This window comes from Bubalus kerabau, chromosome 1 (genome assembly GCF_029407905.1).
Source record: "Bubalus kerabau isolate K-KA32 ecotype Philippines breed swamp buffalo chromosome 1, PCC_UOA_SB_1v2, whole genome shotgun sequence".
Classification (NCBI taxonomy): Eukaryota; Metazoa; Chordata; class Mammalia; order Artiodactyla; family Bovidae; genus Bubalus; species Bubalus kerabau.
Window position 1 is genome coordinate 97,483,139 of NC_073624.1, and position 18,926 is coordinate 97,502,064.

Sequence of the window (18,926 nt, forward strand, 5' to 3'; positions counted from 1 at the left end):
CAGGACCTGAGTGTAAAGCTAGATTTAATAGAAGTAAATGCAGTCTTCACCTGTTTCTTCCAGGGTTGATGTGAGAATGTGTTCAAATGAGAAAATGTGTACAAAACCTTGATAAACCACAAAATATTGTGTATGTTATCATTATTATTTTGATGTGTAGAACTTAAGATTTGCATATAGCTCAGATGGTAAAGAATCTTCCTGCAATGCAGGAGACCTGGGTTCGATCCCTGGGTAAGGAAGATTCCCTGGAGAAGGAAATGGCAACCCACTCCAGTATTCTTGCCTGGAGAATCCCATGAACAGAGGAGCCTGGCAGGATACTGTCCATGGGTAGCAAAGTGTTGGACACAATTAAGCGACTAGGACACACAGTAATGGTGATAGAGGAAGTGGTGGTGGGGGTGGGGTGTGTGTGTGTGTGTGTGTAGAATTGAAGGGTTTAATGGGCTCTTTGTTGAGCTTCTGGTCTATTTTCTTTTAGTCTTACCTGAACCATAGCCTTTCCCACTCCTTTGCCTTAGTTTTTCTTGGGTCAACAGTCCTCAAACCTGGCTGCCCGCTCACGGCCTCTTTAAGAACCACAAGTGTCCCCTTCTAGAGGTTTTCACTCAGATTCATATGGACCCTGAGTATCTTTAACTCTTATTATTGAGCTATGATTCACGTGGGGCTTCCCTTGTAGCTCAGTCAGTAAAGAGTCTGCCTGCAGTGCAGGAGACCCAGGTTCAATTCCTGGGTCGGGCAGATCCCCTGGAGAAGGAAATGGCAACCCACTACAATATTCTTGCCTGGAGAATCCCATGGACAGAGGAGCCTGGCAGGCTGCAGTCCAAGGGGTCGCAAGAGTCAGACATGACTTAGTGACTAAACCACCACCACCATGGTTAATGCACAATATTATTTGTTTCAGGCATGCAGCATACTGATTCACGATCTTTAAAGGTTATATTTTGTTTATAGTTGCTCTAAAATACTGGCTGTATTCCCTGTGTTGTATAATATATCCTTGTAGCTTATTTATTTTATACATAGTAGTTTGTACCTTGTAATCTATTACTCCTATTTTGCTCATCCTCCTTTCCCTCTCCTCACTGGTAATTACTAGTTTGTTCTCTATATCTGTGAGTCTGTTTCTCTCTTGTTATACTCACTAGTTTGTTTTATTCTGAGTATCTTTTTCATTTTTCTTGGCCGCACCACACATCTTGTGGGACTCTAGTTCCCCAGCCAGGGGTCAAACCTGGATCCCTGGCAATGAAAGCACAGAGTCCTATCCACTGGCCACCAGAGAATTCCCTAGTGTCTGTTTTCTTAAATAGAGCCTTGCATGACTTTTGCAGACAACCAGGGTTAAGAGCCAGTTATGTCACTCCGCCTCTAGGAAGAGTAGATCATCTCAGGTCTGTTTTCTTTCCCATCGGTGCTTGCTCGAGATGCTGTCCTCCAGTGCCAGGGCTTTAAAAAAAAACCCACATTAGTGCGATGTTTCCCTTGAACTCCAGGTTCCTTTTAATTCCAACTCACTTCAATATTTTCCTCAGACGTTTGATAAATCGGTATCTTGGCTCAACTTTTCCAAATACAGCTCTTCATTTTCTCCCATAGCTGCTCCTCCCCGTATCTTCCTCACATCAAGCATTGGCCCTCGCCCCCTTTACTTAGACCAAAACTACTGAATTAAATTCTGACTTCTCTCTTTTCACATCCTACTCACAATCCATCTGCCAATCCTGTAGCCCCTTCCTTGCTGATATATCCAGAATCCTGCTGTGTGTACCGTCTCACCACCTCCAGGCATCTTCCTCTTTGATTTATCTGCTTCTGCTCTTGCCCTGTCTACCGTCTGTGCTCTACATAGTGACCAGGTAATCTTCATAAAACTTAAATCAGATGACAGCATTCTCCTGCTTGGAACCCTCGAATGGGTTGCTTATCCCCAGTCCTTTCCATGGACCACAAGACGTCATGTAATCTGGCCCCTGGCTGCCTTCTTCTCCACGCCTACTCAGCTCCTGCCACTCTGGCCTCCCGGCCATTCCCCATAAGAGCCTTTACACATGGCACTCTCTGTGCTGGTTGTTTTCCATTCAGCTTAATAGTTTATTCTCTTACACATAATCATATCTCTAGATAGATGTCACCCCTCAGTGGCCTTGCGTTTCCGCTCTACACTAAGGGCCTCTTTCACTCTCTGTTCCTTACCCTGTTTTGTCCATTGACATCTTATGCAACTACTGGTTTATTTTCAGTATACCCACTGAAGGTAGGGACTTCATGTTTTTTGTTTATTCCTACGTCCCAGTGCCTAGGAGAATGCCTAGAAAAAGAGTGGACTGCAATAAGTACTTTTTGACTGGGTGAATGAATACTCACCAGTCCTTCCTACAGGAAGGACAAACCCATTTTTACTTTGCTTTGTCTCTTTCACTTATCAACCAAGCCTTTGTCCCAGCCCTTAGCAAGGCCCCAGGCTTTTCTACAAGGCAGGAATTTCCCAAGGAAAAAATAAAATTTCAGACCCAAAGGAAAAGAATATCTGTTGAGAAGTATACTTTTTCACATAGCTAATTTCATGACTCCTGGAAACTATTCTATGAGATGATATTGCTGTTTCTATGAGCCTTTGAGGCGATCACACAGCTAAGGGGAGGAGCTGAGGTTTGAACCCAGGCATCTTAACTCTTAGTTCAAAATGGGGAACAGGAAGTGTCTGTTGACTGCATTGGGATATAATGTATGGGGAGGTAGAGTGCAAAATTGTCTCCTCTTTGTTTTTCTGTAAATGAGACTTTTTTCTGGGAGAGAGTATTTTGGAGGTCTCTATTTACTCTCCTAGAATGTTGACGTTCACTCTTGCCATCTCCTGTTTGATCACTTCCAATTTGCCTTGATTCATGGACCTAACATCCCAGGTTCCCGTGCAACATTGCTCTTTACAGCATCAGACTTCACTTCCATCACCAGTCACATCCACAAGTGGGTATTGTTGTTGCTTTGGCTCTGTCTCTTCCTTCTTTCTGGAGTTATTTCTCCACTGATCTCCAGTAGCATATTGGGCACCTACTGACCTGGGGAGTTCATCTTTCAGTGTCCTATCTTTTTGCCTTTTCATACTGTTCATGGGGTTCTCAAGGCAAGAATAATGAAGTGGTTTGCCATTCCCTTCTCCAGTGGACATGTTTTGTCAGAACTCTCCACTGTGACCCATCTGTCTTGGATGGCCCTACATGGCATGGCTCATAGTTTCACTGAGTTAGACAAGGCTGTGGTCTGTGTGATCAGATTGGTTAGTTTTCTGTGATTGTGGTTTTCAGTCTGTCTGCCCTCTGATGGAGAAGGATAAGAGGCTTATGGAAGCTTCCTGATGGGAGAGACTGACTGATGGGTGGGGCCATGTTCAGTAAATCCTTAATCCAACTTTCTGGTGATGGGTGGAACTGTGTTCCCTCCCTGTTATTTACCTGGGACCAAACTATGGTGGAGGTAATGAAGATAATGGCCACCTCCTTCAAGGGGTCTAATGCATGCACTGCTACACTCAGTGCCCCCAACCCTGCAGCAGGCCACTGCCAACCCACGCCTCCACTGGAGACTTCAGGGCACTCACTCAAGTCTGGGTTAGTCTCTTGTGGGGTCACTGCTCCTTTCTCCTGGGTCCTGGTGCACACAAGGTTCTGTTTGTGCCCTCCAAGAGTCTGTTTTCCCAATCCTCTGTAAGTTCTGGAGGCTCTATGGTGGGGTTAATGGCGACCTCCCTCAAGGGGGCGTATGCCATACCCAGGTCTGCTGCACCCAGAGCCCCTGCCCCTGCGGCAGTCCACTGCTGACCTGGACCTCTGCAGGAGACACTCAAACACAGTTCTGTCTAAGTCTCTGTGGGGTGTCTGGGTCCTGATGCACACAAGGTTTGTTTGAGCCCTCTAGGCATCTCTGGCTGGTATGGGGTTTGATTCTAAATGTGATTTTTCCCCTCCTACCATACTGCTGGGGCACCTCCCTTGCCCTTGGACATGGGGTATCTTCTCACAGTCGTTCCACTGCCATGCAGCCACCGCAATATTGCATAGAAAGCTGGAATGTTAGATCCATGAATCAAGGCAAATTGGAAGTGGTCAAACAGGAGATGGCAAGAGTGAACATTGACCTCTTAGGAATCAGTGAACTAAAATGGACTGGTATGTGAATTTAGCTGGTGAATTTAACTCAGATGACCATGATATCTACTACTGTGGACAAGAATTCCTTAGAAGAAATGGAGTAGCCATAATAGTCAGCAAAAGAGTCTGAAATGCAGTAATTGGATGTGATCTCAAAAATGACAGAATGATCTCTGTTCGTTTTAAAGGCAAACCATTCAATATCACAGTAATCCAAGTCTATGCCCCAACCAGTAGTGCTGAAGAAGCTGCAATTGAACAGTTCTATGAAGACCTACAAGATCTTCTATAACTAATACCCAAAAAAGATGTCCTTTTCATCACAGAGTACTAGAATGCAAAGTAGGAAGTCAAGAAACACCTGGAGTAACTGGAAAATCTGGCCTTGGAGTACAAAACAATGCAGGGCAAAGACTAACAGAGTTTTGCCAAGAGAGTGCACTGGTATAGCAAACACCCTCTTCCAACAACACAAGAGAAGACTCTACACATGGACATCACCAGATGGTCAACACTGAAATCAGGCTGATTATATTCCTTGCAGCCAAAGATGGAGAAGCTCTATACAATCAGCAAAAACAAGACCAGGAGCTAGCTGACTGTGGCTCAGATGATGAATGCTTTATTGCCAAATTGAGACTTAAATTGAAGAAAGTAGGGGAAACCACTAGATCATTCAGGTATGACCTAAATCAAACCCCTTACGATTATACAGTGGAAATGACAAATAGATTCAAGGGATTAGATCTGATAGACAGAGTGCCTAAAGAACTGTGGACGGAGGTTCGTGACATTGTACAGGAGGCAGGGGACCATACCCAAGAAAAAGAAATGCAAAAAGGCAAATGGTTGTCTGAGGAAGCCTTACAAATAGCTGTTAAAAGAAGAGAAGTGAAAGGCAAAGGAAAAAAGGAAACATATACCCATTTGAATGCAGAGTTCCAAAGAATAGCAAGGAGAGATAAGAAAGCCTTCCTCAGTGATCAATGCAAAGAATTAGAGGAAAACAATAGAATGGGAAAGACTAGAGATCTCTTCAAGAAAATTAGAGATACCAAGGGAATATTTCATACAAAGATGGGCTCGATAAAGGACAGAAATGGTATTGACCTAACAGAAACAGAAGATATTAAGAAGAGGTGGCAAGAATACACAGAAGAACTGTACAAAAAAGATCTTCATGACCCAGATAATCACGATGGTATGATCACTTACCTAGAGCCAGACATCCTGGAATATGAAGTCAATTGGGCCTTAGGAAGCATCACTATGAGCAAAGCTAGTGGAGGTGATGGAATTTCAATTGAGCTATTTCAAATCCTAAAAGATGATGCTGTGAAAGTGCTGCACTCAATATGCCAGCAGATTTGGAAAACTCAGCAGTGGCCACAGGACCGGAAAAGGTCCGTTTTCATTCCAATCCCAAAGAAAGGCAATGCCAAAGAATGCTCAAACTACCGCACAATTGCACTCATCTCACATGCTAGTAAAGTAATGCTCAAAATTCTCCAAGTCAGGCTTCAGTAATACATGAACCGTGAACTTCCTGATGTTCAAGCTGGTTTTAGAAAAGGCAGAGGAACCAGAGATCAAATTGCCAACATCTGCTGGATCATGGAAAAAGCAAGAGAGTTCCAGAAAAACATCTATTTCTGCTTTATTGACTATGCCAAAGCCTTTGACTGTGTGGATCAGAATAAACTGTGGTAAATTCTGAAAGAGATGGGAATACCAGACCACCTGACCTTCCTCCTGAAAAATCTGTATGCAGGTCAGGAAGCAGCAGTTAGAACTGGACATGGAACAATAGACTGGTTCCTAATTGGGAAAGGAGTATGACAAGGCTGTATATTATCACCCTGCTTATTTAACTTATATGCAGAGTACATCATGAGAAATGCTGGGCTGGATGAAGCAGAAGCTGGAATCAAAATTGCCTGGAGAAATATCAATAACCTCAGATATGCAGATGACACTACCCTTATAGCAGAAAGTGAAGAACTGAAGAGCCTCTTGATGAATGTGAATGAGGAGAGTGAAAAAGTTGGCTTAAAACTCAACATTCAGAAAACTAAGATCATGGCATCTGGTCCCATCACTTCACAGCAAATAGATGGGGAAGCAATGGAAGCAGTGACAGACTTTATATTTTTGGGCTCCAAAATTACTGCAGATGATGACTGCAGCCATGAAATTGAAAGACACTTTCTCTTTGGAAGAAAACTTATGACCAACCTAGACAACATATTAAAAAGCAGAGATATTACTTTGCCAACAAAGGTCCAGCTAGTAAAAGCTATTATTTTTCCAGTAGTCATGTATGGATGTGAGAGTTGGGACTATAAAGAAAGCTGAGCACTAAAGAATTGATGCTTTTGAACTGTGGTGTTGGAGGAGACTCTTGAGAGTCTCTTGGACTTGCAAGGATATCCAACCAGTCCATCCTAAAGGAAATCAGTCCTGAATATTCATTGGAGGGACTGAGACTGAAGCTGAAACTCCAATACTTTGGCCACCTGATGTGAAGAATTGACTCATTGGGAAGTTTGATGTGGGGAGGAGAAGGGGTTGATAGAGGACGAGATGGTTGGATGGCATCATCGGCTCAATGGACATGAGTTTGAGTAAACTCCGGAATTGGTGATGGACAGGGAGGCCTGGAGTGCTGCAGTCACGGGGTCACAAAGAATCTAACACAACTGAGTGACTGAACTGAACTGAACTGAACTGATTTACTCTCCTAAAACATATCCTTTTTCTAGTCTTTGCTAAACAGAAAGAGTAGCTGTCTGGAAGTATCTTAGGATATTTCACTAAGGTTAATTGGAAAGGACTTTAGTGGACAGTTAGAATATCTTTGCTTTCATTTAGTCAATATTTGGTCACCACAAGGCTAATGTATTTAGCTTGAGAGAGCAAACCAGGGACTGTTTGCTTGGTTTGAGTTCCACTCATTCAGTTCGTGGAACAATGGATAACATTTAACGTCTCACCTCCAAATAAAACTGAACAGACTGGATCCCACAACTAGATAATAGAATATCTTTTCAGTTTACAAAGTGTTCTTGCAAAAAGATTCTCACGTCAACTTCACAAGTAATAAGGAATTTAAACATTGAGGACAGTGGTTTGGGGAACAATATCTAGAGAAATTAGATTAAGAGTTTTAATATATGAGTGAACAGTGCACAGAGGAATTAATTGCGCATTTAATTGACTTCCTTTAGGAATCCCATGATTAAATGTGAACAGAGGGGATTGTGCTGTCTGAAGTGGTAATTAGGATGCCTCTGTGAATGTGTGTGTGCACATGCGCATGCTTGTGTGAATGTGTGTCCTTGTATGTGGTGACCTATGCAGGAAAACAAGAGGAAAGTGACAAAACACAAACAAGCATCTAATTGGAAGTCAAAGAGCCTTTTTAGGGAACCTAGTGCATTATTTTTTCTTGTTAAGAGGCTTGGATTCTTGGGCTAGATATCTAACTTATTCGAGAGCCATGCTTTTCATTTATAAAATGGGAATATCTCATAGGGTGATTTTTGTGTCTAGTACAAAGAAAATCGGTCAATAAGTACGTGCGTGTGTGCATGCTAGGTCGATTCAGTCGTGTCTGACTCTTTGTGACCCTGTCATCTGCAGCCCGTAAAGCTCCTCTGTCCATGGCATTCTCCAGGCAGGAATGCTGGAGTGGGTTGACATGCCCTCCACCAGGGGATCTTCCCGACTCAGGAGGTGAACCGGTGTCTCTTACATCTCCTGCATTGCAGGCGAATTCTTTACCACTGAGCCACCAGGGAAGCCCCTAATAAGTATGTATTGAATTAAAAATTCTTTCCATTTGTAACCATCCATCATTAACAAACAAAATATTATAAAGTTATAGTTCATTTGGATTTCCTTGCAAGGCTATTCAAATATTCTTTATAGAATTTATTCTTATTATGTTTTGAAAATGTATTCTTTCCTAAGGTATCTTGGGATATGTAATAAAAAGAAATATAAACTTTTAAAAAAGAATAAAAGAAGCCACACAACAAGGTGCAAATCAGAGTAAATAAATGCAACTTATGTCCTGCCCTGAAATGTGGCTCCCAAGGGTGAGGGTGACCAAGCCTGGGCCATTGCTCTGCTGAAAACATCTTTGCTTAGGCACCTGCAGGAACTCAGGAGGAGCCCCATGTTCTGTTCACTGAACAGCAGATTAAATCCTCAAACTTCTGCAGTGCACTCAGAACTCAGTTAAATGAATTCTCATGTCTACAACCAAAACAAAGTGAACAAAAAGATCCACTGATCTATTCAATGGTAATATTTTAAGCACTTGCTTTTTATGGCAACAGTTGAAGATGAATTAAATTGGTGAATATCACAGCCATGAGGAATGCAGTGGCTTAGGAAGCAGACCTGAAGATATAGTCACCACTAAAACTCAGACAAAATTTCCCAATAGCATAGAACAGCATGCCAAATTGTCATAAGCATTTGGTGTGTATTGCATGTGTGTGTATGAAGTTGCTTCAGTCGTGTCCAACTCTGTGTGACTCTATGGACTGTAGCCCACCAGGCTCCTCTGTCCATGGGGATTCTCCAGGCAAGAGTACCAGAGTCGCCATGCCCTCCCTCCTCCAGGGGATCTTCCTGACCCAGGGATCGAACATGTGTCTCTTACATCTCCTGTATTTGCAGATGAGTTCTTTACCATTAGTGCCACCTGGGAAGCCCCTAGACATGTATTAATCTCATCTTAATTACCACTGTAAACCTGTAAGTCAATTATCTGAGAGGTGGGAATACCCCACTACACAAGATCTGGCATGAAGGGGAAACTACTGAACGTTAGAAAGTTAGAATAAGAAGAGGAGTTAGAACCATTTATTATGACAATATTAATTAATGACTTACCATATGTTTACTTTTCAAACCCTCGTTGACCTCGTAACATAGGAATAATTGTCCTCTAAGTGTGAGGAAATGGGAACTCTGGAAGTGAGCACAGGCATGAAGTGGTAGGAGACCAGAGACTCTAACCTAGTTGTTCTGACTCCAAATCCAGTCAAATTTGTACCTTAGCAACCCCCCCACAGGTTTATTCTTGTTTTGGAGCACCATAAGAGTGTAAACAGTAGGAGACTTGACCCTGGACAAAAAAGGGCCTAACACTTTTTTACCGTCCAGTATAATTTGGCATCTAACTCTGTCTTACCACGGTCTTACCTTGTTGGTGTCAAGTCTAAGTTTGTGGGATCTTATTTGACATCTCTGCATCATTTTACATTGCTGATTGTGGTCTTGAGACTCTGCTCCAGTGACTTTCATGTTACATAATTCTATCCCTCTAACCCATGGTTTTTGTACTAAACTTAGCCTGAATGATGGCTAGCCTGAATAATTGCTAGTATTTATTGAATGCTTCTGACATGCTAAGTATTGTCCTAGTCTTTTTATATGTATTCACATGTAGTAATTTATTTAATCCTCATAATAATTCTATGAACCAGGTGTTACTATTGACTTTCTTGAAAAGAGGAGATTCGGCAACGAAAGAAAAATAAGATTTTTTTTTTCTACACCAAAATTAAATGTTTATTGTCAAGGGACACTATTAAAGAGTGAAAACATACTCACAGAAGGAGAAAAACTTGCAAAGCATATATCTGATAAAATATTAATATCCAGATGATATAAAGAACTCCTAAAACTCAACAACAAAATAAACCAATAGCCCAGTTAAAAAATGAGCAAAGAACTTGAGCAGGCATTGCCTGTGTGTAAAAGTCACTTAGTCGTGTCCCACCTTTTGCAACCCCATGGACTATACAGTCCATGGAATTCTTCAGGCCAGAGTACTGGAGTGGGTAGCCTTTGCCTTCTCCAGGGGATCTTCCCAGCCCAGAAATCGAACCCAGGTCGCCTGCATTGGAAGTGGATTCTTTACCAGCTGAGTCACAAAAGAAGCCCAAGAACACTGGAGTGGGTAGCCTTTCCCTTCTCTAGGCAATATTCCCGACCCAGCAATCAAAACCAGGTCTCCTGCATAGTCCTGAAGATACATAAATGGCCTCACCTTTCTTGATCTTTTAGCAGCATTTGACATGTTAATAGATGGGTAAACAGTGGAAACAGTAAGAGACTTTATTTTTGGGGACCCCAAAATCACTGCAGATGGTGACTTCAGCCATGGAATTAAAAAGACGCTTACTCCTTGGAAGAAAAGTTATGACCAACCTAGACAGAATATTAAAAAGCAGAGACGTTACTTTGCCAACAAAGGTCCATCTAGTCAAGGCTATGGTTTTTCCAGTAGTCATGTATGGATGTGAGAATTGGACTATAAAGAAAGCTGAGCGCCAAAGAATTGATGCTTTTGAACTGTGGTGTTGAAGGAGATTCTTGAGAGTCCCTTGGACTGCAAGGAGATCCAACCAGTCCATCCTAAAGGAAGTTAGTCCTGAATATTCATTTGAAGGACTGATGTTGAAGCTGAAACTCCAATACTTTGGCCACCTGATGCGAAGAATTGACTCATTGGAAAAGACCCTGATTCTGGGAAAGATTGAGAGTGGGAGGAGAAGGGGACGATGGAGGATGAGATGGTTGGATGGTATCACCGACTCAATGGACAGGAGTTTGAGGAAACTCTGGGAGCTGGTGATGGACAGGGAGGCCTGGAGTGCTGCAGTCCATGGGGTCACAAAGAATTGGAAAAGACTGAGCGACTGAACTGTTAATCACGGCCTCTGTTATACTTTGTTCATTCAGCTTCAGAATACCACTCTTATGTCTGACTGCTCTCGTTCAGTCTTTGCAGTTTCCTTTTTATCTCCTGATTTCCAGCTTCAGATACCCCAAAGAAAGATCTCAGCTTTCCGACTCTATCCTCTGACCTATATTCATACCTTTAACCACATCCCAAACTGTGACATCTCCCAGTCTGGATCTCTCTCTTAAACTGGTATATCGAATTGCTTGTTCCTCTTTCCACCTAAAGATAAATAAGTATTTCATATGTAGCCTATCCAAAACCAGTTCAATTTCTACCCAAAACTTACTGGGTGCTCCTTCTCAATAAATGACAACTCTGTCTCTCCAGTTTCTCAAGCTGAACACCATAGAAGTTTCTAGATATCCCCTTTCTTATACTGCACATTAATTACATCAGCAAGTCCTGTTGGCTCTGCCTTCAACATAGATCCAGAATTTGATCACCCCTGACTGCCTTCACTACCACCACCCAGCATCCCTCACACAGATTACTGCAATAGCCAACAGGTCTCCTGCAAAAATCTAAGCCATGTTACTTTAATGCCCAACAACCTCCAAAGGCTTCCTAACTCAAAGTAAAAGCCTTGTTCATTCCAAGACCCTCCCTGACTGACCAGCCCCTTTCTTGTGGGGCTTCAGCCACTCTTGCCTCTTTACTTCTGTTCCTGCCTCAAAGCCCTTTCACTTACAGCTTCTGCAATACTCTTCTGTGGGGGCTGGTTCCCTCACTCCCTCACACCTGATCACCATAAAAAGCATTCTGCATCCTCCATATCCCTCTTGCATGAGTGCTTAGTCATGTCTGACTCTTTTGCAACCCATGGACTGTAGCTCACCAGGCTCCTCTGTCCATGGGATTCTCCAGGCAAGAATACTGAAGTATTAAAAAAAAAAAAAAAAGAATACTGGAGTAAGTTGCCATTTCCTACTCCAGGGGATCTTCCTCACCCAGGGAATGAACCCACATCTCTTATACCTCCTGCATTGGCAGGCAGGTTCTTTACCGCTAGTGCCACCTGGGAAGCCCAGCATGCAGCATACACTCTAATTAAATGGCCATTATAACGTTGGCTAGTTGAAAAAACAAAGAAGGGAGGGACTTGGGAGGGTATGCAACTTAGAGTATTTTTAAAAAAGTATTTATTTGGCTGCATCAGGTCTTAGTTGAGGCACTCAGGCTCTTCAATCTTTGTTGCAGCATGCAGGATCTTTAGTTGCGGCTTGGGAACTCCTTAGTTATGACAGGTGGGATTTAGTTCCTTGACCAGTGATCAGATCTGAGGCCCCTGCATTGAAAGTATGGCGTCTTAGCCTCTGGACTTCCAGAAAGTCCCAATCTACGGGGTTTTAATGAACATAGATTATGTGATAGATTAAAAAAAATTCAAAGCATAGGTCCCATGGGGAAAATAACATCAGGAGTCTTTATTTGATAAAATGCTGAGAACATCTGGATTATTTATTCCAGGTTTTGAAGCTCAACTGAAACTCAAATTCAACATGATTTCAGTAAGAAAATACTTTAAATTTTAATACTGTGTCTGGTCATACCTGGCTTCTGGACACACACAAACTTAAGGGTTTGTTTTTTTTTTTTTTCTTCCTAGTCTAACATTTCTCTGTATTTTGACTAAGTTATTTCTGCAAGAACAAAAGATTGCTGCTTTGTCCCCTTTTTTCTAGGCCTCAATTTCAAGAGGGGATGGCTTATATGGATGATTATAAGCCCCAAATAACAATGAAATACTGCACATTTGCAACTTATCAATTTCTTAAGCTACATTTTTTTCTATTATACAAATGTTTCACATTAATCTTTGTAGAAAAAAATAGCTAAGTTACCCTGATATCAATGTTTAAGAGATTATCATTGTTCAATTCTTCTGATCTTGTGAAATATTCATACACTGAACATAGTACCCTTGTCACTGGCTATCATTAATCATGTATCTAAGTACAGGCAAGGTAAGTAGCTTCAGGACTAACAGCCAGACATGGGTGCTAAAGAATAAAGTCAAAGAATAATGTGTTTCAGATCAAGGAACCACACCAAGCTCCATCTCAGCCAGTGTTTATAGATGACCCAAGATAGGAAACAAGAGAGATTCTTTTGTTCCTAAAATGAAATAATAATAATTATTATTCTCTTCCTTGAGCAAACCTTGCAATAGGACATTCCTTCATGATTTAAAGATCATGCTAAGAGGAAAGAAATAACATGTAATCATAGAGAACAACTGTTTCTTCTGAATTCTTACAGTCCCCTGTTAAAGCACTTGTATTGGACAACTTTAAAAATAAGGTATACTTAGTTCTTAGGTTATTTTCTGTGTTGGAACCAGCTACATTGTTTTAAAACTACTATCTCCTTCCCCTGCCACCTCTTCTTAACCTTTCTAGCCTCTAAAAATGGAATAATTTCCAAGATGCTCACTTGTGCCTAAATATTAGCTCTCTTGCACCCTGGAAGAGAAAGACAAATATGGCTTTACATAGTGGAACTGTATCTCTTTAAGAAAGAGACAATCTGAGAATCTTACTCCTAGAAGAGGATTTTGGAAGTCTAGTCCAATTCATAAATGACAACTGTCTTTCTCTATTTTATTTGGAAGCTAATTACTTTACAATATTGTGGTGGTTTTTGGCATACATTCACATGAGCAACTGTCTTTTTCTTACTGAGCAAACTGTGGCTCATTATGATTAAATGATTTGTCTGAGACTGAGAAAGTAGCTTTGTCCACAATCCAACTCTACTGACTTCCAATTCAGGTCTTTCTACTTTATCCTAGAGGTTAGCTGTAAAATTAAATGTATCCACAAGTAGCTTACCATAATGATGAAGGCTGGTTATCCTTTTAGAATTGGTTGGGACACTGGTTCTGCCACCTCATGTGTATGACTTTGAGTGAGAAAACAACTGAGCCTGTTTTTTTAATCTTCAAACACTATATTTGGATTCTAGGAACATGTTTATTACCTAACATTATTTTGTATATAAAAATTAATATTTTCTTGTACAGACACATCTAAGATGTTACTTCAAACAAACAGGACTAATTTTCATATGGCCATTTTCTGTAAGAGTTTTATTAATTTTTACAGATGTATATTCGGGGAAAATTACTATTTGCCAACTTTATTTTCAATGGTTATGGCACATCTGCTAAGGATCTTCAAAAGCAAACTGTGAAGACAAGGAATGATTATCATATGGGATATTTCCTACCCAATGACTTCAGGATCCGGTAAACTATATACAATCTACTTTATCTTTATATTTTTAATTAAAAAAATCTCAGACAAGAGCCAAATTTCCTTGCCTCAAATCTTTTCTGCAAAGGGGTAGCTTATTTATTTAAAAGTTCAGTTCAAGGAAGATCACTTTCTCTTTAACCAGCATTCAGTCTGAAGAGCCACTGTGGAATTACCATGAATGTTCCCAAGTCTATAGCTAAGCTTGCTGCTGCTGCTGCTAAGTCGTTTCAGTCGTGTCCAACTCTGTGAGACCCCATAGACGGCAGCCCATCAGGCTCCCCCGTCCCTGGGATTCTCCAGGCAAGAACACTGGAGTGGGTTGCCATTTCCTTCTCTAATGCATGAAAGTGAAAAGTGAAAGTGAAGTCGCTCAGTCATGTCTGACTCTTCGTGACCCCATGGACTGCAGCCTACCAGGCTCCTCCGCCCTTGGGATTTTCCAGGCAAGAATACTGGAGTGGGTTGTCATTTCCTTCTCCAATAGCTAAGCTTAGGAAAGTTAAAACCAACTTTCCATTCATTACACAGGAAAAGTATGATCCACTGGATCTTAACTCCCTTATTAGTCCAACAGGCCCTTTCTCTAAGGGAGGTCATGTAAGGCAACAAATGTAACAGGATGAGAATGTCACAGAGAATGTTAAAATGGAGTTTTTAAACTTTATCTGCTGCTTTTGCACTGATAAATTCTCATGTGAGGCACCTGAATGATCCAACAAACTTAGACTAATGAATCCAAGGCTTTCCTAGACAACCACTGTCTTTTGGGAAAAAATTTTGGGGAAAAAAAAAAAAGTCCAATAAAAAAATAAAGACAGAAGGAACAGAAAAAGAAATTTTATCTTTTGGCTAATTCATGTGACAAACACCAGAATACAAAAGGTACAAAGTATAAAGAAGTACAGATTTTATTGGAGACTTAGGCTAAGGAGGAACAACAATAATACAGATATGTACAAACTTACTGTTGGGATTTTGTAAAATCTTTTAAAACAGTTCACAAAAATTCATTATGATAAAATACATAAAGTTATCAAAGAAATTACTGTTAAAAAAAGGTTATACTCTCAAGTCTTCAAATAGGGTTGGAAACGTAGTTTTACCATATAAAACATAAGTAGTCAAAAAGTAAAAATTAAAGCATCTCTGAAAGAATATTTTCAAATGATATTTAAAAAATACACCTTAACACTCTGAAAGTATCTAAAGTGAAGGTAGACTTTAGAAACTTACTATGTAAATAAGCATGAACTTTGTAGGACAGTATGCAAATTCCTATTGTCAGTGTTCATAAATAACAATGTTAAAAGTGAGTAGACAGGCCCCTCCCCATAACCAAGAATACTTACTGTATATAAACATAAGCTGGGCTAACTGTCAAGAAATAAGTTAACTGTGCACTGATATAAGAATGCAGATGACAGAACTTTTTCATGTTTGGGTGAACACAAAATGTCAAATTCTGGCAGAAGATGAAAATAAGGCTCACCTGTTTAATCTATATAGTCCATTAGAGAAAAAAAATGAATGAGAAGACTTGAGGCATAAATTAAGAGTGAATTTACAAGACAATAAAAAGCATTTAAATCATTTAGCTTTAAAACTCACAATCAGTAGACCCAGAGTCTACTCTTTTATTAAGAATATATATACACATGCAGAGTAACATGTACAGTGCTTTGATTTACACAAACAGGAAAACATTGTGCAAAAACAAAAACATTGAGAAGTGTAAACATAGTAAGATTTAAAAGGCAAAAATAACAGAATCCATGGGATGAAGCATCTACATAACGAATGTAATACAGAAATAAGCCCAGGGTTGAGTTCTTCAGATGAGCCTCGACAGTCTCTCAGTCCTATTTTAAAGGACACCTCATTGGCTAGATTTTTCTAGTGTGACAAGGCTTGGAAGAATAGCACAGTTTCAGCTGCTTTCACAGGTACAGTCCCTGCTTAGTCTGCAATTACTTCAAACATGGTCTAAATCTACTGAAATGTTAGTATTACCAAAAGTATACATTTTCATTGTGTATTAATAACCTTTGGTGTATAATATACAAATATTATTTTGTATAATATACAAATATTATATTGTATAATACAATATACAAATATAATATAATAATCAAAGGTGTATAACAACCTTTGGGGGTGTTTTCAATATGCCTGTTCAGAAATCTTGTTCTTCAAATTAAATAAAAACATGTATATGACTATAGTGATGTTATAATGAGGCCATTTGATAAATCAACTAGGTCAGAATATTTTAAAAATCCAGAGCAGCAGGGAACAAAAATAAAGAACCTTGCTAAAAATCTTATAGCAGATTCCAAAATGCCGCCTACATTGAGTCTAACAGGGATGGTGCATCTACAAATGTTGCTCAGGTCCTCCCCAGATCTGAACCTCAAAAAGCAAGCTGAAAGCAAGTGGCAGATTCAGTGACAGATTAAAAGAAAAAGGCATTCAATTCCAGAAACAAGGGTTTAAGAATCACCCACAATGCAGCAAGAAAGCAAAGACTTTTTAGAATACCTTTTTAGAAACTATGAAAAAGTAGTTAAATGAGACTGGGATAATATTGTTGAGTAGAAAGTTTTTGAGAAAAGCAAAAGCAGAAATCATGAATTTGGGGAGGACGGAAATTTGTTTTGGTGGCTAAGTTGCTTACCCTAAAAATAGAGACCAGATAAAAAAAAAAAAAAAAAAAAACAGACCAGATAATAAAAATGGTAAGAACAATGCTTCTCACTGGCAATTAATATTAACCATATTATATACCACATTCCTATTGTGATAAATTACTATAATGTCAAAGTCTGGTAAGACTATCTTGTCCACTGTCATCCATCTATTTGAGAAGGATTAAGGAACCAATTCTTGTTCACACATAGGCACACATACAAAAAAAACATTAAACTCAGTATGTCTCGTCAGCTTCAGGTTGTCTTCAGCCTTCACACTCTTGACGTTCCAGGAATGATGCGCGAGTTTAGGTTGGTTCTAGGATAGGCCCAGGGGCCTGGTTTGATCTGGGATCCCTGGGACCATACCTAGAACAAACCCAAACAAAACCAAACTCCTTGGGAGTGTTTTCAGCTCAGGCAGACTTCTGGCTTTTCACTCATATGGACCTCCAGGGCTGTACCAGAACCATAAGCCAGTCTTTAAGGGATGGGTGTAACATATCTGGAGCTTTCTGTATGTTGACAGATGCTAGTAGTGTGCTTGAGTAAGCATTATTTAAATCATGTTATGAACAGAAGTACAAGTTGGTGAAATAAAAGTGCAGAAAATACTGTGATTCAGCTAATACAGATTTCCATTTGAGCTAATATATTATAGATGTACTTGGGAAGGGAAAAAGAATGTAATTACTTGTAAAAGACATGTGTTAGTTTTTAAAATATGTTCAATGATAAAATAATTTGTAGGTAGCCGACCTTTAAGAAAATGCTAAAATGTGAAAAATGTCAAGTCCAAAATAGTAAAACTATCTCTTATTTGGAGAAACTCTTAAAATATAAATGAGAGGAGAAATATACTTGTGCAACAGTATCTCACAGAATATACTCACTTTTAAAAACAGTGTATTCCAAAGTATACACAACTTAAATACTGTCCTGTTGCAGTGAAATGTTTGATATGTAACAAATGAAATTAGTAAATAGAAATGAAACTAACTGAATCGCTCACAGGTTAAAATATATATTAAAATTTATAGCATTTAAAACATATGTATTTTAATTTATCACACATTTTAGGATATCCATAAAAATCAACTTCTTATTCATGTTAAACTTTTGTATATGTGAATTCTGGAATCAATTTGCCCTCTTTTTGATTTACAGCAATTATACTAGGTAGAGTCATTTTCTTCTCACAACTACATTTAAAGAGAATTTTTCTCCTTTTATCACCAAACCAAGTTTTGGCTTCATAACTATTTTGTAATGGCAGCTTCAACTTAAGACAGTGTTTTGGATCATCTATTTTTTGATGAATATTGTATCATAATTCCCTTCTAGCAGCATGAATAACTGAAAGCTGACTTTGAGGCATGGCCATAAAATAAGTGGACTGATTCTCTAATTACCGTGTAATTAGATGGCAGGATGAATCAACATATGGTTACTAAAACACAGTCAGACTGTTGGTAAAAGCAAGTAGTTCAGTGCTGATCTCAGACAAGTATCCCTTCCGGACAGGTTTGAATTTTACTTGCAGATATTATATAACATGCAAATCTAATGTTTATTTTTCACAAGAAAAATAATCATGCTTGATTAACACATAAAATTATAACTTAAACATGCAAAATACAGAATGGCAGTGTGAATTTAGTCATTCAAGTATCTGTCAAGACCATTAGATCTAACACTTTTATGTTTGGCCAGCTTTTAATATACATTTAATTGAATAAAAGATAGTATCTTAAAAACTTGTATAATCAAAGAATAGTTTTCCTAATTGTTTTGAGTCTAAAATCCTTATTACCGTTCAGTTCTCCATAGTATCAATAACAAAACTTTCCTTATTTTCCAGGGTTCAACCCACTTCGTGTTTTGAAAATAAGGATACATTTCTCTAAAAACAAAACTGACATAACAAAAACAGCCCAGCCAAAGAAATTCTTGGCATCGTGTGGTATCCAATTCAAATAGAAAGTACTATAGAAAAAGCTAATTTGACTACACTGGTTTTAATCAGCACCAAAAATATTAGCAGCGTGAAATATAC

The 18,926-nt window shown here is 39.5% G+C and overlaps 1 protein-coding gene across 1 annotated transcript in view; it reads left to right on the forward strand.

Moving 5' to 3' along the window:
- The window catches only part of LOC129652714 (uncharacterized protein C3orf20 homolog), a 79,354-nt gene extending 65,133 nt beyond the window's left edge, over nt 1-14,221 (forward strand). The window contains exon 6 of the mRNA XM_055581662.1: nt 14,031-14,221. Within this exon, the coding sequence (XP_055437637.1) occupies nt 14,031-14,177 (147 nt within the window). The 3' untranslated portion in view covers nt 14,178-14,221. The remainder of the gene's footprint in view (nt 1-14,030) is intronic.
- The last annotated feature ends 4,705 nt before the right edge of the window (nt 14,222-18,926 follow it).